Source organism: Trachypithecus francoisi, unplaced genomic scaffold (assembly GCF_009764315.1).
Source record: "Trachypithecus francoisi isolate TF-2019V2 unplaced genomic scaffold, Tfra_2.0 Lachesis_group4, whole genome shotgun sequence".
Classification (NCBI taxonomy): domain Eukaryota; kingdom Metazoa; phylum Chordata; class Mammalia; order Primates; family Cercopithecidae; genus Trachypithecus; species Trachypithecus francoisi.
Window position 1 is genome coordinate 58,001,315 of NW_022681469.1, and position 21,494 is coordinate 58,022,808.

Below are 21,494 nucleotides of genomic sequence, written 5' to 3' on the forward strand. Positions count from 1 at the left end.
CTTTCTGTTCAAACAGAATTTAAAACTTCGCTTGTAAAATATATCCTCCCTGCTGGAACACATCATCCAAAGACAAGTTGTTATTGTCTTGGTACATCACATGTCCTTTATCAGTCCTTGTACAAGTTGGAAATAAAGTGATTGGAGATAGTCAGGAAGAAGAAAAACAAACAATTATTATGCTGCTACATTAAATTGAAAATCTCCTCAAGTTATTGGACCAAATCAGCAACTAAATGTCATAGGCAGTGACAAGAGAGATCTTATTTTCTGGCTGTCATATTTTAGGAGGTTGAGAGCTGTGGTTGTCAGTAAGTCAGCAACAAAGAAGAATTATCTGTCTTTGCAGTAAATGACTGGGAGTGGCAACGTTACAGGTTCTGGAGAGAGAGAAAATCATTGACTAAGTCAATTTGAGGATTCCTGGGGTAAGTGAAAGAGTCATATACATTAATAGGATACTTTTCTATTGCCTTTGGACTTCTCTTTCAACTTCCAGAACAAAGTTCTTTATCTTTAGCCGAAAGAGCATATTTAAAATCAGGAAGTTAAGAAGACTTCGAAGTTCTTCCTGGGCTTGTTCTGGGCCCTTGATAACTTGAAAACTGGTCACATGATTGTCTTTCAGGGACTCAGCCCACATCATTTTTCTACTCAACTGGCTCTGGACCCAAGTGAGACTGTCTTCTTTCCAACAGTCCTTCCTACTGTAGGGCATTAACAGCCTTGTTTTATAATAATACAGTAAAACATCATAAAGTGACTAAATATCATATATTATATAATTTTTTAAAGAAAACACGAATTTCCAGGATCTCTGACTCATTCATCTAGCTCATACATAAGTGGCTGCATAGAATTCAGTCACTTAGTATCTACTCAAGTCAAATAATTAGTTTTTTTTTGTTTTGTTTTGTTTTGTTTTGTTTTGAGATGGAGTCTCACTCTGTCGCCCAGGCTAGAGTGCAGTGGCGTGATTTTGGCTCACTGCAAGCTCTGCCTCCTAGATTCATGCCATTCTCCTGCCTCAGCCTCCAGAGTAGCTGGGACTACAGGCGCCCGCCACCACGCCCGGCTAATTTATTTTGCATTTTTAGTAGAGACGGGGTTTCACCGTATTAGCCAGGATGGTCTCGATCTCCCGACCTTGTGAATTCTGTAACCATATAGACCTTGCCTGCTTCCAGGGTGTGCCTGGGTCTCTTCTCAGGACTGTCCCTGGAAGGATGACAGCATTGTAGACAGGCATATTTTGCCTTGAAGCACAGCTGAGGCAATGGGGTATATGTATGGACAGAGCTTGGTCATATGGGCTGTGATATCCACATGCATGTGTACCAGGTCCCTCGTGGTCCTCATGGGGCAGGAGCAGCCCACAGGCTGTGACCCTGAAAATGTTAGGGGCTGGCCTGCCTACAGGCATTTGTGCAGACATTCCCAGTTTATACTCATCAAGGCAGACAGCTTATGTAAATGGGTGACATGGTTGCAGACAAACAACAAGCGAATGCATTTAGAATTGGCAAAAAGTGTAGTCACCAGGATCAGGGAATATACTGGCACCTTCAATACTGGCTAAACTTTTCACCCATCTGCCAAGATAACCTCCCCTTTCTTGGCATTAGGTCAAGAATTAGACTTTCCCTTAGGTGTTAAAAAAAAGATGCTGATAGCTTTAAGACCGACTCTAACATGTTTTTATGAAGTCATAAAACGTTCTTTCACATCAATTCTAGATTTACACTTTAGGAAATTCCTCAGAGACATGGTGTGCATCCAAAATAATGTGCCATTAGGTTGAATGTCTCAAAGCTGATCTGCTAAACATAAAAATATTTATGCTTTTCAGTGTAATAATTAAAGCCACTCTTCTAATATCCTTGGGAAAAAAAACCAACCAAATACTGGAGCTGGAGGCATGGATAAGGCATCTTCTCTCAAAACTAATGCAAGGTGAAAGTGTGTGCTATTACTATTTGGGAAATAACACCAGAGGCAATCTATCATCCATAGTTGCCTGCTGAAACAATAAAATAAAAATAAATGAATAAAAGAAAAACTGGAAGCACTACTTGATACCTTCTTCCTTTACTCAACAACTTCTCACTTTTGAGAAGCTAGTTTATCTTCTGATTGAAAATTCTGGCTTTCTAGGCTGGGCATGGTGTCTCACACCCATAGCTGCACTTTGGCAGGCTATGGCGGGTGATCACCTGAGCCCAGGTGTTTGAGACCAGCCTGGGCAACATAGCGAGACCCCAAATACAAACAATTTTGTATTTATTCTACAAAAAAACACAAAAATTATCTGGGTAGGGTGGCGCATTCCTATAGTCCCTGCTATTTGGGAGGCTGAGGCAGAAGGATCACTTGAGCCTGGGAGGTTAAGGCTGCTGTGAACCGTGACTGTATCACTGCACTCCAGCCTGGGTGACAGAGTGAGACCCTTTCTAAAAAAAATTTTTTTTTGCCTTTCTATCCTTAGTATGTATATTTAAAAATAACTTAATATTTGTGGCAAGTTTTTGTGTTATCTTAATTTTTGCTCAGCATTTAACTAACCTTTCTGTATCTCTCATAATGAATGTGTTATCTTTCTTGAGCATCAATTAAGAAGCCAGTGCCCTCTGTCTTCTGAGGTGGGGTGGGCATTTGTACAAGCTGGGGCAAGGGGAAGGTGGAAGCGTGTCATCCCTATGACCTCGCTTCTTCCTAGCCCTTTCCCCACAGCGCTGTTCCTTTGTGCAAGGGGGTGGCGATGCTGCTCCTCTTCCTGCTCCTATCTCTTCCTTAGCTAATTGCTCACTTCCCCTCAGCTTCCAGCCATCCGCTCCTAAGCCAGGCTTGCACCTCCCACTGCCTTTGCTTAGGAAAACATAATAATAACAAAACAATGACAACAACAGTCCTTGAAAAGGCATCTCCATTGCCATATTCATTTGTAGTTGTCCCTTCTCACTTGGAAGAAATGGCAGCTATGAAGAAAGGTCACCTTTCCATGCCTGTTTTTTAAATCTTTTCCATCCTATTTCAAGGCATTACTTTGCTATCAAAGTATCCTTTGCTGAACTTAATATTTTCAATACTGATGAAGCTTTCAAGGAAGAGTGGGCTGAATTAACTTGGAAACTCTCCTGGTGTGAATGAGCAATCTGCAGCAGAACATTTTCAAAAATTAAATGCACTTGAAATGCACTCAAAAGCCTAACTGAGTAAAGTTGGTAAGAGCTGCAGCAAAGAGCATCTTTACGGAAGTCACATGATCCACAAATTGCAGGAGTACATTTTTGCAGCATTTGGTACACACTTCAACACCTTGGGTTGATTAAAAGAAAATTTAATTTGCAATAATCAGCTGGTGGTAAGGGGAGCATGAAATTATGTTGGTGCATTGGTTTTGCACTTTGCGATATATTTCCTTCTAAATCCGGCATCTTTTTAATTTATCTTTAGGTTATAGAACATATAGCACAGCAAACTTTTTATTAAAAATTACTCTGCAGGGAGAGAGACAGTTAAATGTTAACCAAGCAAGCACCGTCTTCCTCTTGGCATCTAGCCCAAGGATAAAACATAATTTAAGATGCTTTACTTCTTTGGGTCAAGTGACATGCCATGAATTTCTGAAGACAAATGGCACCTCTTAGCAAAACCTCTATAAGATACAAGATATATAGCAGTCTCTACTGGGGAGGGCTGACAATTCTTTTGACTTGCCCTTTTAAATGACCGCCCTTGCTCATGGTCTAGTTTCTAGGGGAACTTAGAAAGAAAAGGATTTTTCATCACATGAATATGCCTTATCCTCTCTACTAGTCATTCACAGTCTGTCATTAGCCTGTGGTCCTCTTCTGGAATGCAACTGGTATAACAGCACATATGGGAGACTCCCTGCATTACGGAGTGACATTTGCTAAGTTCTAACATCTTCTAATTGATTAGGGGAGAGGATTGTGGTAGAATAGCGTAGGGGATAAAGTAACATAAAGAAATCAGCACTGGCCTTAGAAAGAGGAGTCCCTCTCTGCATTGTCACCGACTCACTGTGGACTGCTGGGCAAGCTATCAAACCTCTGGGCCTCAGTTTCCTCATCTGTAACAAGAGGAAGCTCACACAGCTAAGGTCCTTCCTACTTCTAGTATTGATGATTCTGTATGAGGGCTGTCAAGGGGTGGAGCAGAGAAGCCAGCGGGGTGCTGGGGCAGGAGGTGACAGCTGAACATCATTGGAGTTGCTGCCCCTGTGATTCACAGAACAAAGGCTGGGTGGTTTTGAGGGGAGATAATACAATCCTAATGCTATTGAATACTCAGATCCTAAAAAAACAGTGTGATGCTTGTAACTGACATATTCCTTAAAAATATAAATAATTTTTTGTAGGGTTGATATGGTAAAGAGGGATACAAGGGCTGACTTTGAAAAGTATGCCTTTGGTGGATTCCTTTATGAAGCTGAGAAAGTGGTTGTAAAGGGAGTAATTATTTCTAATTTATCTGTTTCATAAGTTTGGAACTATATGAATTGTGTTTTCTTGGAGTGAGGTACAGCTGCATTTTTTCTATATCAGAGCAACAGCTTTACTGTTACCTTTTATCAGGCTCTACAGTGAAAGCTAATTTTCCATCCTGGTTGCCTCTTTATGGCATCAAAATGCTGTGACTCTTGGTTTGCAAACACATTTTCAAATGGCATATTTTCTGTTATTATCTTGTTCTTCTTAGAACTAGCAACTACCAGAAAGCAGAGAGCATACATACCTTAAATTAACCCCAGGCTATTCTAGAAATTTTTAATGAATACATTTAAAATACAGGCCTCAAAGACTGGATTTTTGTCCAGTGGGGTGAAAATCAGCACTTTCAAAATCATCATTACTTTTGGAATATCTAGATTGTTTCCTTCCTCATATAATGTAGAAATGTTGATTTAAAATTTTGTTTCATGTGGCCTTACCATGTCTCAGGAAAACGTCTTACCACCTAACTCTCGATTCCTGCAGCAGGCTCCAGGTACATACCTCCACATAGCACCTTTCTTCTCACAGTGAGGTTGACCTGCCCATTGCGGGCTGCATGGTGCATGAGGTCAATAACATAGCGGTGGGTTTTGCCGGCTACTGGAATCCCATCAACGTACACAAGCTCATCTCCTGGGTGAAGGCGGCCATCTCTGTCGGCTGAGCCCATGGCAATGACGGCTCCAATCAAAATCTAGAGAAGCAGTGAGAAGGAAAGGACATTCACATTTCAAACCTTCTTTTTCTTTTTTTTTTGAAACGGAATCTCACTCTGTCGCCCAGGCTGGAGTACAGTGGCCCAATCTCGGCTCACTGCAAGCTACGCCATCTGAGTTCACGCCATCTTTTTCCTTTTTATATACAGTTAGGTAACTTGTGGAAGACGTGATTCTCACATTCCATCCCTTGCCCTCAAATCTGAGCATGCACTTGTAAAGTAAAAAATGAGACGTTGGAAAGATGCCCTTCCAACTCTGTCAAGTTGTTTAGTGCTAGAGATAAATACTTTGAACATGCTGCTGACTGCCATGAAGTTTTGGGGACACCTGCTTTCTGGCTCATCATAAATGACGAATACCCTTAAGGAAAATTCTAATCCCAAATAATCTGATGCTAATTGGCTGAAACAAGGTGAGGATTGAATTCTGGCTCCGTTTCACATTTGTGTGGTCTTAGATTAAGCTTCTTAAACTCTGTGAGCCTCAGTTTCTTCACTTGCAAAATAAGAAAAAAATAATCAGACCTACTTCATGGAGTTCTTGGGAGATTTGGATGAAATAACTCATGTGAAGCATTTAACTTTTTTCATGGCACTTAACAAGGGATCAAAAAGAGTCAAGGGGAAACTAGCTGTTGCACATTGTTAAATTCTGATAAAGATTGAAAGATTTCTTTTTCTTTGCTTTGAAAAGCTGGAGGGTAAGGAGAAAATAAAACAAAACAAAGCAAACTCATAGCTGGCTTTTTCCAGCCAGTTGACTTACTCAAAAAAATCTCAGACCTTCTCCAGATTTTTGCTCCATTCTTTTGAATACCTTCTCGGCGCACTGTCCTCTATGCAAAGGACATTCCCAGTTCTGCCTGTTCCCTGAAGTGCTTCTACTGTTTAGGTGGCTACTGTGCCAGGAAGTGAGGAGGTACCCATCTGGGAAATGTGGTTGTTTTTATAATTCCCTGAACCAGGGACTGTGATGAAAGGCAACACATAAGGTTTCCCATGTCCCATTAGAGGCACTCAGTTTAGTGTCAATTAGCAGGGCTTTTTTCTTTCTCAGAGGAAAGAAAATAGTATTAAATATTTTAATTTTGCTGTTTAACCTATAAACAATTTTTCAAACTCATGACCAATAGGTCCCCCTTTTCTTTTGCCAGTGGCTTAGCCACACAGCAGCTGATGGCAGTGGTTACCATTAGCCTGATGATACTACAGAGGCTAAGTTTTATTTTAAATCCCTTGCTCCCAGATTGATTTCCTTCAGGCATAATAATTTCTTTCAAATCCCCTATCTGTGAATTCCAGCTAATTTGCAGAGTTGCTCCATCATGACCTTCGGGCTTGCATGTCTTCAGGCTTGGCAGCAGAACCATTCCTTTGTACTTAGTCTCACTGCTCAGAGTGGCCTGTCAACATGACAGCCAGATCTGGATGCCCAGGACTTCTCAGGTATGTGCAAAGTTATAGTCTGAAGGGCGTCACAGCCTTAGTCCATGGAATAGCTCTCTTTCTACACAGGAATGAAAATTTCCCACACGACTTCTGCTTTCCCCTTATTCCTGAGGAGTGAGGTAGGGTGAGAAATAGATTTGCTTCTGTATGGAATATTAAGTGTTCTGACAAATGATTCATGATTGCTGTCACAGGACAGGCCTGACATCTCCTGCCTTAGACTGGCTGCACAGTGCAGTTCTTTCCCTGCAACCCACAGTCCAGAAGTTGGGTATGCCCTGACATTCTCCACTTTCCCTTCTTGTCATGCCAACTTGAATTTATGAGTTTCTTTATAAAGATGTTCCAATCTATTCTTCAAAAGGCTCAACCCACTATGGAGCACTTCAAAGATTTGGTAAGTGCTTTGTGCAAAAACCAGTTAAAATAAATGTTTCTCCGCTGCCCCATGAAAAGGTGCATTTAGTTGGTTTGGCCCAAAGAAAATGCTTCAACCTTTAGCTTTCCTATACACTTTAGTGAGACAGTTTACAGCTAGTTATAGAGGAAAAAAATGGCTTGTGAACTTTTTGGCTGGTTAATTATCAACTTTAAGGTATAGCTCTGATTCTGACTGATGAAAGTAAAACACAAAATAGTGGTTACAACTGAGAGAGCCATAGCTGCTATTGGGCCCTATACAAAAATAGTAAAGATGAAATTTCATATCAGAAAGTTCCTCTCTTGCTATAGGAGAACAGCAAGATATACAGCAACATTTACGGACACTCTGGACATTATAGTGTGTGCCAGCAGTTTAATATCATTTATTGAAAAAAAGAGCCCAGTAAAAGATCTACTTTTCTACCATATTGCTGTGATATGACGTACTCCCCTTATTAATTAATTTATTCAACAAATATTCATTGAGCCCAGGATACTTTTAGGTGCTAGAAATTCATTAGTGAACAATAAACAAAATCACTACCCTACAGAGTTTCCAGTCTAGTGGTCAGACAATCATAAATGTAATAAATGTGTAAATTATATAGGATGCCAGAAAGGATTACTGTGGAAAAAATACAGTGGTTGGGAGTGGTGTCAGTCATGTGTCCAAAGTAGTGCTAGAGTTGGTTAGAATAGGCCTTTTATATATTTATTTCTAAATAGGCAGTATATTCAATTACCCCTTCAATTGAATATCTAATAAATAGCATATTCAGTATAACACAAGTATAAATTATATAGTTTTACATAATTATTATATGTATATTATATAGTTACATTATATAATGTAACCTTAACCATGTTTCAAAAAAAGGTTGCCATATTGTTAAATAAACTTGAATTGAGCTGAGCATGGTGTGCTGTGTGGGTGCTCATGGTGCCTGCTCATTAGTGATATTATACAGTTACATTTGCTCCATCCATCAGGAGCTGCAGCCTTTGCTGGGCAGAGGCTGACCACTTGCACCGTCATTGCTTCCAGCTCTCCTGCCGCTGTGCACCTTAGCCTTTGGCATTTGGCACCTTTGTGCATTATATTTCACTGCTGACACAGAGATAGCTCGATCTCTCTCTCTATTCCAGAGAAAAAACCAACTTTTTGTCATTTACTTCCAATATGATTTGTCCACTTGACACATTCTATTATTTCCCCTTTGCCACTGTAGGGACTAGATAATCTAGGATTCTGTCTTGCACTGTAACTCATATTGGTTTCCCAGTGCATACATTCCTATGTTCGCTTAAGCTCTTGCGAACATGCCTCAGGATATCTGACCCTTTAAGTCAGCAGTTCTCAAACTTTTGGATGCATAGGAATCACCGGGTGAGCTTATTAAAACAGTTCTGGACGCACCCCATGAGAGTTTGAGGCTGCAGGTCTGGGAGGGGCCTGAGATTCTGCAGGTTTAACAAGCTCCCAGGAGTTAAATGCTGCTGGTCCATAGATCAGTCACCCTTTGATAGCAAGGCTCTGATTCTTCTCACTTCCCAATAGCCACAGGATCTGTGGTCTCACTGATCACATCCCAAGTTGGCTGAGCACAAGACCTGCGCTCCCTGACCCATCACAGTAGCTGTTTTCTAGTTCTGCTAAGGCACCTATTCCCCTTACCATTGGTGCTAGGATCAGGATCCCTTACTTACCAGGTCACATCCTTTTAGTCTTGCTGACCCCTTGCCCACTGGCCAGTGAGCCTTCCCAGCCAACTCTAGCCTTGCCCCATTCATTACCACCCTCTAGCCCAGGGGGACTCTTCAGCCTCAGCTGACCCTTCAGTTCCACTATTCAGTTTTCTCTTCTCTGCCCTCTTGGAGGAGGGTTTTTTTTTTTTTTTCTCTCTCTCCTGTCCCCATTGCTTTGGCCCTGAAGGAAGAGCTTTGTGGCAAAACAGAGCAAGAAAGAACTTCTCCATGAACAACTGATCTGTGGCCCTATCTTTTCAATCGCCTTCTCTAAAACCCCAAAGAAACAAAACAATTCTACTTTATCTCATGCTGTGAGGGCACAGAACAAAACAGAACATTTGATGTGAAATAACAGCAATTCACATTCAAGTGGCTGCGATCCCAGTAAGTCAGGGGAGAAACTCACATTAAAAAGAAAAAAAAAAACCCAAAAAACCAAGAAAGACACAAAGAAACCCAAAACCACCTTTCCAGGCCTTTTAGTCCCTTTAATTCTTTCCTGCACTGCCCAATGTTAGCCTAAGCCCAGGAGATCTGCTCTGTAGTATCTGTAGCCTGGGACAACTTGTCACTGTGGTGAGCAGATTTCAGGCTCTTTCCTTCTGAAACTCCTCCAACCAGTGCGCACCGGACTCCTGTGCCAAAGACTAGGTCTGTCATTGTCTGTCTTTGAATGGCTTTTCTCCAATGCAGTGTTTTCCAGATCTCTCCCTCTTGATGCCTTTCCATCTCTTTTCAGCTCACAGCTGGAAATCCCATTTTTGTTCCTTTCTGGCAACTTTTCACTTCTTTCTATTTCTATTGTTATTTAACTGTGAAAAGTATTTCCTCTTGCAGGAAAAATGCCCATATGCTTTGTCTGAGCAGGAGTCCTGCTGTTCATTATTTGCTGAAAGCCGTGCTGTTGTGTTTAATGTGCACCCTGGGATGTCAATAGCATTTCGTATATATGGAGGCAGAAACCCATTTGATGTACTTATGAGACCTCCTTTAGTTGGGACCAAATCACCTTACATGCCTCTCTCCCTTTGTAGCCCACCAGCAACTAAATGAGGCTAGCACATTTTGTTTGTTATCTCTGGACTTAGAATGTAGAAAAGCTGGAAGGAAAGATTTACGGGAGATCTTTACAGTTTCACTCTCCTGGACAGGGTCATTCTGCGATTCAATATTCTGGTTTTCAGGAGTAATTTTTTAGCTTTATTTGCTTCAGAGAGACTTAAGCTGCTACTTTATGGCTTAAATGTCAAAATTGTAACTTGCAGCATGAGTATGTCTTAAATCATTCAAATGAAGGAATAAACCAGAATAAATCTAAGTAAACACAATAGGATAACCAGCAATCCATGTAATCTGAGGAGGCTTATCATAAATACTTGATGCCTGCCCAGTGGAGGGGAGAAAGGATTCAGGAATGCAAAGCCAATATTCAGAAGTGATAGGAACTTGGGAACTTGTGTACAAACCAGGCAGAAAGATGTCCTGAGGCTGGGTGGTAACCACGGCTGCATTCACACATCTGAGCTTCATTTTGAACAGTACGTCTTCCATCCTGGTAACAATTCTATTGCTTCTGTGCCAGGCAAAGTCCAGCAAGACCACTGTCCTCTTGAGTCAGCCAAGACTATTCCCTCCCTATGACTCAGTCATGCAATCGCTTCTGCTTTTGGAGGAGGAGGGAAGAAGTTGAAGATAGTATCTACAGAATAGGATGCTGGCTTACCCCCAAAGCAGACAAAGCATGAGCCAAGGGGTCCAATAAAGTCAGAATTTCATTTTGTAAAGACTCTATTAAAGTAAGTATCATAGAAAGAATCAGAAACTTTGTCGCTTTGCCTTGTATTTATTTTATAGTTTAATGTTATTTGTATTTATAAATGGGAGAAAGGACCTGATAAATGTTTTTAGTGCTTAGGTTAGGTTTTTAAAATATCTGGCCCTGGTTGAAGGCTCCATTGGCATAAAATATTCATCTTTCCAATGTCTTTTAATTCAGTCCTCTGGAATGGGTACTGGGATGCGAATCACAAAGATAGTAGCTTTAAAGAGTAACACAGGCATACAGGAGTTTTGGGAACTGCAGCCAGGCTCAGTCTAAAAGGAACCATTGCTTAGTTCCAGCCAGTCGTTGTCATGGAGAAAGGCAAGCTTGATGTTGCTAAATTTAATTTTCAAGAGAAGATGAAAATCCATTTTTCAAAAGGTGAAATTAATTGATGCTCAGCAATTGTAAAATACTGGAGGAACTAAACAAAACATGCTGTAGGGCTGCCAGGACGCTATCTCTGTTTCCAGGACTAGGCCACTTTAATTCTGCAGAGCCTGTAGAATTTAGAGGCCTCAGAAAATATAAACTCCAGATCCTTACTTGTTCTGAGAAGCTCAGGTGACAGTTTTGACTTGGTGAAAAAATTCTCTCTTCAACTCCATTTAATACTTATTGTACCAGGCTAGGCTTGGAGGATATAAACACCATTAAATTACAGTCCTTGCCTTCAAGGAGCTCAGAGATTAGTAAAAGGGGGAAAAAAAGCATGTGAGTCAGTGTAGTCTGGAACAAACAGAGAGCTCATCTTTCTGGTGGAAACCCCTTAGGTTGGTAAGTTTGAAGTATTATGTTAGTATAAGTGCAATGGATTCTAGATGAGTTTACCCTTAAATGCCCTATAATTGTTTCAGCTAGTGCTCAGTGTCCCACAGAATGATACAAGAATGGCCTTAAAGTTGTATTTTATTTTGAGCATGGTTTCATTTTGTGTCATTCATTTGATATCTTGTAAGCACATGGCTTTGCCATAAATAATTTGGTCTCAGCCCAAAGCGAAGTCTGGCCATTCTCCCTGGTTCCTGAAAGGAAACCTCAAAACTCTTGGAATTAGGAGCGTCTTTGTCATTCATGGTGAGCCCCTTTGACCATACCTGATGGTTTATGCTAAGGAGATGACTCAGGATGGGGCCAGCCACACCAACAGTCTTAGAGTAGGGGCTGACCATACTAGAAAGACCAGCAAGGTAATTAGTGGGTTGCGCCTTTGAGCCACATATCAGCCTGGCCTCTGGGGAAGAAAGGGGGCTCAAGATTGAGGTCATCCTTGTGGGCAATGATTCAATCAATCACGCCCATGTCACAAAACACTAGGATAAAAACCCTGGACACCAAAGCTTGGGTGAACATCCCTGGCTGGCAATCCTTTCTGCAAGAATGCTGGAGGGTAACATGTCCCTAAGGGTGATGGAAGTGTCACATTTGGAACCCTTCTAGACTTTATCTTGTGCACCTCTTCTTTTGGCTGGTTCTAATTTTTATGCTTTCACTACAATCAAACAGTAATCATAAATATAGTACTTTCTTGAGTTCTGAGTTATTCTAGTGAATTATTGGACCTGAGGAAAGCTGTGAGCACAGGACAGTTCTCTGGGTGGCCTTGGACTCACCCAAATTTTTCCCCATTTTCTCTTGTAGTTCTCAAGAATAACTATAGAAGGTGCTAGGAACACAACATCTTGAGATAAAGAGGGGCTAGCTGGAACAGCCTGCGTTCTGTTCCAGTCCCCCCTAGAAACAGGATGTCCTTCGGTGCTTGAGTCCACTGTGATATACTTCTCCAGGGTAGAAACCCTACACTGGGCTGATTTTGGGGACCCTCAGCTGAGGTGCAAGTGTGAGTGGAGACTCCGTCTGTCCTAGGCAGCTTTCCTGAGCCTGGGGGAACTTGCTCTTCCTGAATCCTTGGCTTCTATTGTCCCTCGCTGCCTCCCTGTAAGTGACAAATCTACTTCATGTAGCCTGGCGTGTGGGTGAGTGTTCTGTCTCAGCAGACGCAGACAAGTTGGCAACCAGTGCACGGCGAACCTACTACACGGTGGGGCCCCCAGATTCAGAGCTAGTCTTTAAAGTTGGGGTGGTCTATGGAGACTGTTCCCTTAGACTCTGACATTTGGCAAACTTATTTCAGCTGCTGCCAGGAGTCTTGGGCAGAGGTGGCAGTCTGAAGACTGTGACCTTAACCTCGAGTTTGGCTCACTCTGGATAATGACACATTTTTCAATTATGGGGCACTCATGTTGGATAAAAAGGGTAAGACAAAGTCCTTGCTTAGGAGAAATTTAAAATCCTGCTGAATAAACAAAATAGGCAGATACACGAACAATCCTGAAGGACACCAAGCTGTATAAATACCCTGTGGAGGTCAGGAGGTTCTATAGCATAAATCAGTGCGCTAAATGCTTACAGATATGAAGGGACTTGAGAATGTTTTCAGTTCTCTCTATTATAAAACAAGGTGAGTTATAGAGGGCAGGAAGGCTGGAGGGCTGACTTGGTGGCCTAGGATCCCTGGGAATCTCAGAGTCGGAGATAGGGGAGAGTAAACAAAGCGGTGGATGGGACTGAAACACAGCCAAGGGTTCCTTTTCCCTGTGACATGAGATTCTTAATTTAGTCTCTGAATAAATTTAAGTCTGAAGTTACTCGAGTCCTGTATTTTACTTCAGCATTCTACCTCCCCTCAAAGCACTATGAAAAATCTGGCCAATCCTCCTTGGCAAAAGCACCTTCACGTCTTCTTTGGCAGCTGGGGAGTTAGTGACGTTCTGGTTGACTGTTGCCAAATTTCATCCCCAGGAATTCGGAAATAAGTCTTTTTTCCTGAAGAGCCCTCATCCTTGGAGTATAAGCTCAGCTTCCTGGAGTTTTCTGTAGAAAGGGACCTCATCAATCATCCAGTTCAACTCCTCCCGCAGGGCAGAGGAAGCTCCTCGGAGTCCCTGCCAGGTCGCCATTGCTTGCTTGAATACTTCTTGTGGGAAGGAGCCCACTCTTCACCCAGGACAATCTACTTTACTCTGAGACAGTTTAAGCTGTTTCAGATTCCTTTCATTTATTAGATTAACTTTTTTCTCCTGAGGATTTCTGCCCAGGTTTTATTTTTGTTTTAAATTTTATTTTCTGGGGCCAGGCATGATGACACATGCTTATAGTCCTAGCTACTTAGGAGGCTGAGCGGGAGGATTGATTGAGCCCAGGAAGTTGAGACTGCAGTGAGCTGTGATCACACTACTGCACTCCAGCCTGGGTGACAGAGCGAGACTCTGTCTCAAGAAAACCACACATATATAATATTTATAGTACATATAGTATATTTAAAAACCATATATATATATACATAGAGAGAGAGAGAGAGAGAGAGAGAGAGAGAGAGAGAGAGAAAGAGTATATTTCCTGGGAGAATCTAGTAACCAGAGAAACAAAGTTGATAATGATAAACATTTATTCAGAACTTCATGTGATCCAGATATAATGCCAAGACCTTTCCATATACATATATATATATATATAATCTCCTTTGATCCTCAAAGCTACTCTATAGTAGAGCACTACTGTTATCCCCATCTTGCAGATGAGAAAGCTGAGGCTTAAAATTTAACTCCCTTACATGAGCTAGGATGGAGTTCAGGTGCCAGAGCCAGATGGGATGTAGATAGCTGACTGCACTGCTCAGGCCCTTCACTTATTCAAAACTTTCATGGACCTGACTTAGTCACATTGGGTACCATTTAAGACATATCTTTTACAATGAGTGTTTTATAGCTGATATTTTAACATATGCTCATAAATCTAGCCTTGCTGTGTTTTCTGTGTATTAGTGACTACTAGTATTTTATGTTTTTACTCTGAATACACACACACACACACACAGTGTTCTACAAAGCCCTTCTAAATTTCTCAATATATATTATGCCAATGAAGTTGACTTTATGAACATCTTCTGGTAATCCCTTAATTCAAATCTGGCTGAGATTCTGCAGTGCTGAGCTTGACTTTATTTCTGTTTATCCCTGTGTTTTGTCTCCTTTGCTGTTTTGGTTAAAAACATACATAATTCTGCTGTTCCCAGTTGGGTGTTACCATTACTCATGAACTGTTACCCAAAGATACCAGGGGTTCAGTGCAATTCGATAATGCAAATATTCAAGAGGAATTCAATCCACTCTAAAAAAGAGCAATGTCCCTATTGAATGTGATTTCTAATGAGAAATTTGTCATGGAGATACCTGCATGTCGTGAGATCTTTTTAAAGACAACAGCAAGGAAAAAAATAAAAAAACCCAAAGCTTAAACTTCTTTATGAGAGTCCTAAAACATTTCCTTTTAGATATCACACTAAACACTATTTTCCCTGGTGTTTACTCATACAATACAGCCCCAAGCATGGAAATTAAGAAGATTCAACTTACAGGCTGTCCAGGCTCATCTCCCCCGAGGATTCTGAAGCCAAATCCAGACTCCATCCTCCGAAGGTGAACATCCAGTTCCTTATAATCTGGACCTGGCATAAAGGAGATCCCAATGAGTAATGAATCCTGCCTCTTTCCCAGCCCCTGAGGAACTGAACATACCAATGATAAATTAATTTTGTGGATGTGATTAATGAGAGTGCTGTTAGGGTCAATGGAAACCACAGAGGATACAAAAAATATGGTAGCAAAAAGGTAGGTATTCCAAATTTAGGTAGTCCCTGGAATAATAGTGACCAGCCAAGGGCACTACTGGGGTATTTATTACCAGAAGCAGAAAGAATACATGAATTTTCTGAGTAAGAAAATTGATGCCTTTATAATTCTTGATTTCCCTGAGAGCATTCGGATTGCCCTCAAGAAGCTTGACTGTCACTTTCAGGATGTTTACTCCGATTAGAACAATTATTATGCAAGTAAGAGAGAACAGATGGCAAAACCCTGGAACTGTCTAATAAAGCACTGCCTAGTAATTTATTAATATCTGTTTATGACATGATGCATCCAGTTTAGGAGTGTGTGTGTGTGTGTGTGTGTGTGTGTAGTATAAACGTATGCCCAATAGAAGTTGTCTCTTTTAAAACTGTAAAAATTAGAAGATATAGAATTTAAACTTTCTTGTATTGGGGTTCAAGTGAAGCATTTATTTTCTGACAAACTCCTTTAGGGTTTTTATAACTTACAGGTAGAAATTCATCTGGGTCTAAGATGGACTTTTATCCCCGAAACATTTTAGAATGTGCAAGCCATAGATTGACTTTTGGCTTTATGAGAGTACTCAAAATAAATAAGAAGATACTTTTCTGAAGTCAGCTGAAAGAACAGAGATGTATTTCAAAATAAGCTGAAAAACTCTCCTTAATGTCATTTTTTTCAGCCTTAGAATAAACTAAAACTATTAAATATAAAAATGTTTTGACTTTCTAAGTAGAATCTGATTTATGCTTAGCCCGTCCCCTTGCCCCTTGGCACCTTCGTCAGGGGGAAAAACTTCAGTCGTGATCGAGCTGTGCATACTTTCGTGTCCACTGCTGGGATGCCAGCAGATGATCAGCGGTTTCAAGAACTATTTTTTATGCTATCCCTTGTTTAAGAAATGTTTAGCGATTTCTGGGCCTTAATGGTTTGAAGGAGGTATTAGAACTGATAGAAGCAGGTATTAAGTAAAATTCTCCTTGCTTAAACAGGATTGTTGTAGAAATTAAGACGAGATTTCAGAGAATTCTCATGGGACAAAAATCTACGTCTGAGCCCATGATTATATAGTAGCGCTCGTTGCAGAGAGAGGCTCATTGACTGCTGACCAGGCAGATATTTTCCAGGTTCTGCAGTAGGTAGGACTGCCGGAGTGATACAGTGTACAATGCACAATTATACAGGCTTGCCTTGGTGCCCAACAACCTGGGCTATTCCCAGGGACATATGAAAGGCATCGTTCACTTCTGAGATGTGGGCAAATGCCAATTATTTGTCTGGTGCTCTCTTAAATAAAGATGAATCAGGCACATAAGTACATATATTTGTATGCATTGTACAAGATTCAATGAGCATTCACACCCTTTTATGACCAAATGCACACATGACCAAGATCTTCTCCATTCAATGAATAATATGAAATTCTGCAAGAAGAATAACCAATTAGACCTCCACATCCTTTAGAAATTATATAATCAATCATATTTTAAAGATGGGAGAACTTTAAAAATTCCATTCCTATTAAATACAGTAGTGGCAGAGGGAAGATGAAAACTTTGCCTTACACTCTGAGACACAATTGGCTTTTGAACTCAGTTTCTTCTGAAGTCTCCATATCATACATGAAATCACATATTGGGGTGTGTGGTAAGGCTTTGGGAGTCTGAAGGCAGATGGAGTAGAGCTCTACAAAATCATAGCAGGCACCCGTACTCTACCCAAGGGAAGGAGAAAGAGAAGGGGAAATGGGAGATGACACATATTCCTCAATCACTGTTCAAACTTCTACAAGTTGATGATAATACGACTGGTTCATGGCAAACTCTTCTGTAAGTCACTTTAAGCTTCGAGGAACTCTAGACCACATACACATTAAAAATACAAATAGAAGGTGCTGTATTTGTGACACTTAAAATGATAGAGCCAGCATGTTTAACTGGAACTTCTCATCTCCTGTATTCTTCTCATTTTTGCATCACCACTGAGTATGCTAAGTGGGAAATTGTTCTTCCAGTGACCTCAGCACCCATCCATATTGCACAAGGAGCTTTACAAGAACCTTATTGTGTGATCCATCTTATTTGCTAAGTAAAACTTTTCCCCTAAAGAAATGCTGAAATTATGACAATCCCAGGAATGGAACTTTGAGAGGTGTCAAGGCACAAGAAGTTTGTCTTTTGTCAGAGAATCTGTGATTCCTGAAGGAATTAAGGGGCTTTTCTTTAATGAATAACTCATGACTTCTTTTTAGGAGAAAAATCTAGATTTTAGCAAGTAAATTTTATTTAACTCTGAAGAACAGAGACACGAACGAGGCATTTATTCTCCTCTTCCTGCTCTTTGTGCACATTTTGGTGACAACTACGATCCTGTTGCTCTGACCCAACCTGATTTCAAATATAGGGTGGTATGTGCCAGCCATTTATTTCATCTACACTTTTCCGTTCTTCCCAGCAGGGGTGGCCAGCTTCATGGTTCATAAGCAGGTAGAGAGAGGCAAAGAGAGACCTCTTAGAGAATGCTGGCAAACATGATTTATTTTTTATTTCTTTGTTAATTTTGAACACAGATTCAGAGGCTGCAGGGTCTGGACATTTTAGAGAAATGGTCAACTGGAAAAAAGTTCATATGATAGATTGTGCCTTGAGGCAGCAGTATTTTTTTTTTTTTTTTTTTTTTAGGGAAAATAAGAGCATTTTAGAAAGCTAATTTTTCTTTGGCTTTGTTTCCTTGGAGTCTGGCTTTACAAAATCACTAAAATTATATGTACAAAGCTGGGAGACATCATTCTTTTTCCTTCCCACTTTGTTAGCTCTCCTGGCAGATTGTAATGTTTCTGAGTTTCCCCTAGCTGCTCTTCTGGCCGGACGACATGTTTCAATTACTGCAGTTACTGTATCATGTTTTATCTCTTTCCTTATTAATGCAAGAACTTAAAGTGAAGAAATCCAACTCTTTACCTCCCTGCAACAGAGTTAACAATCATTATTCCTTTCTCTTGTTTCAAGAAACTGTGCACCAGGGAGGTTGTTAGATGAGGGTGTCTGGTAGATACCTATTTGGACCTGAGTTGCTTTGCATGTTGTTCAACTGTGCCCCACCAATATCCTTTTACTCTTCTGTTCCCTTGTTTATTTTTTCTGTGCTCTTTAAAAAAAAATCTTCTTTTTCCTCAGCGCTTTTTGCAGAACTGTCAGGGACACTCTCAGGTCTCGCTTAATGCAGCTCAAGAGGAGGCAGTGGTTGTAAAGAAATGGACTAACAGGAGAGAAAGCATTCTTTGGATATTAGTGTTGAATGGCCAGCTGTGGCTAATGTTGCTTCTTAGAAGTTGGGTCCTCGGATCTGCAGGCACTATGGAACAAAGCATCTCATGATCCTCTTCCTAGATGGAATTTAACATGACCACTGTGGCAAGTTACTGAAATGAAATTTACAAGTCTTAATTTATTCTAGGCTCATACCAATATTGCAAAAGCAAACTTTAAAAAGTAGCAAATGGTGAGCACATCCAGGTATCAGGACAACCTCTCTCATAATAAAGAAAAGCAGATTTCAAAAGCTGATTTCTATTTCACATGAAGACTCCAGGGGCTTCCCATGCTGTATGTTTCCTTAGTCTTGCTTTACGTAGCTTTGTGCACAGTTAGGGAAAAGGCTGGGTAACTGAACACAACTGATTAATTTTATGAATGGATTCAATCTTCAAAAATGCAAAGAACAACAATTTTATGAATTAATTTGGCACATGGGATGCTGCTGTAAACACGTCAATTAAATTTTGGTACTTGAATCCCCTTTCATGTTTTAATTAAAACATAAGTACCATAGCGTATCATCACAGTTTGGCACAGAGGATACATTTATTCAATTTTTCCTGCTGGAAAGAGAATCACTCTTTTTGGCTTTTCCTTGTAAAGAGATTTAGGAAAGTTAGCACGAGGAAGATATTAGGAATCAAAAAAGGTTATTAAACATGGTCTTGACTTCTGGATTTCTATGCACTCCAGATATAGAATGAGTTAAACAGGAATTATATAGTTTCTGTTGCTCAAATCTAACATTACCTAGTAAGTAGCTAATACTCTATCCTTTAAAATATCCCTTCTCTTTACTTGTTTGCTTTATCCCTGTGGGTATGTGAATGTGACCAAGCACGTGTTAGCCATAGTAGAAGCCATTTTCCTGTTTCTATTTGGTTCTCTCCTCAGCCTTCACATAAGCTCAGATTTTTCCATCCTAAATATGACTTTGCTCCCTCCTTCCATTTCTTTCTAGGAAAAGTAGTCTCTAGTGGAGCCTTCACTCTACCTCTGATTCATTCCTGCCAGTCTGGTTTATGCTCTCTCAGCACTACTGCACTCCTTAAGGTCACTAGGCATGCTAATGACCAAATTCAATGGCCTTTTTTTCTTTCCTCATACTGATTGATTTCAGTGCCTCATTTGATATGGTTGATGCACTGTTTATGACTTCAGATTTCTTTTGATCCTAAGTCGTTTCTGTAACACCCCATTTCCTGGCTCTCTTATTTTTGGGTGGAGTTGCCCATTCAAAGTTCCTGGCCATAGATTCCATTGTTTCTCACTAATATTCTCCTTAGTTGATGGCATAATTACCATTGGTTGTCTATAGTGTTCCATTATGCACAGTCCGTAGGAGCTGCTAAATAAACATTTCCTGAATTTAGTTGCCTTAAGATACTCACCAGTCTCCTAGACCCAATGAACCACAACATTATTCCATTATGGAGTTATCACTTAGTTTCATAAATACATATTATTTATAACTTTCTACTATCAATTTTGCCTCTGTACCTAAGGATCTTATGCAGATAAAGTTAATAATATACCTTATAATTATGATAAATGTATCTGAGTCAAAATCATGACACATAATTTGATGAGACATTTTATAAATGTGATAAAAAGTATGGGACATCTACTTATTTTATCTTATTATTTTTTTGAGATGGAGTCTCGCTCTGTCACCAGGCTGGAGTGTAGTGGTGTGATCTTGGCTCACTGCAACCTCCGCCTCCCAGGTTCAAGCGATTCTCCTGCCTCAGCCTCCCAAGTAGCTGGGACTACAGGCGTCCGTCACCATGCCCGGCTGATTTTTGTATTTTTAGTAGAGACGGGGATTCACCATGTTGGCCAGGATGGTCTTGATCTATTGACCTCGTGATCTGCCACACTCGGCCTCCCAAAGTGCTGGGATTATAGGCATGCGTCACCGCGCCCGGCCATTTTTGTATTCTTTATTAGAGATGAGGTCTTGCTTTGTTGCCCAAGCTAGAGTGTGGTGGTGTGATCACAGCTCACTACTCAGATTCCTGGGTTCAAGCCATTTTCCTGTCTCATCTCGGTCTCCCAAGTAGCTGGGACTACAGGCACGCGCCACAGCGCCCAGCTAACTCTTTAAATTTTTTGTAGAGACGGAGGTCTTGCCATCTTGTCTAGGTTGGTTTTGAACTCCTGGGCTCAAGCTATTTTCCCACCCTGGCTTCCCAAATGCTGGGATTACAGGCATGAGCCACAGCGCCAACTAAGATCTATTGATTTTAAATGTAGTCATGATTTTCCAGAATATTCTGATAACTTGTGTGGACATTCTATTTGGATTGGTTCTTTTCTTCAAAATCTGAATTGCACAGTAACATAATATATCCCAACTGTATTATAACTTTTGTCTTCTAAGTAATGTATTTTTTAGAAAGGTAATTTTTTAAAAAGGTAAACTGTTACTTTGCATATATGTCAAAGTAATCTAAACTACTGGGCCACTCTCCTTCTCCTGTTTTTAAATGAAGTACATTCAGAATCTGAGATTTTTAAGACATGTGCTTTTTGTGACCTGTAAGCTGAGATTTAAAATTCCAAATTAAATCTTAATTTCATTTTGCAACCGTAATTACTAGGTCCCATTTTCTCTCTGGGCATAAGATAATTTTTTAAAAAAATTACAAAGATTTAACAGTCAGTACAGAGGAATAATCATGCTTTAAAATTTTTAGACCAAGCTAAACAAATACTTTAGCCGTTATTTTAGGAGAAAATACTAAATAATATCTTCCATATTTTCTATATATCCCCCCAAAAATGACATGGAAACTTACAAAATGAAATGATCTCAGGCACATATAT

General features: G+C 40.4%; 1 protein-coding gene across 4 annotated transcripts in view; it reads right to left on the reverse strand.

The window, feature by feature from the left end:
* Positions 1-21,494, reverse strand: part of MAGI2 (membrane associated guanylate kinase, WW and PDZ domain containing 2) — a 1,467,283-nt gene that overhangs the window by 149,104 nt on the left and 1,296,685 nt on the right. For all 4 annotated transcript variants that reach the window (XM_033194948.1, XM_033194950.1, XM_033194947.1 and 1 more), the window contains 2 exons: positions 15,094-15,185; positions 5,019-5,211 (listed from right to left, as the gene is read on the reverse strand). In XM_033194948.1, the coding sequence (XP_033050839.1) occupies positions 5,019-5,211; positions 15,094-15,185 (285 nt within the window). The remainder of the gene's footprint in view (positions 1-5,018; positions 5,212-15,093; positions 15,186-21,494) is intronic.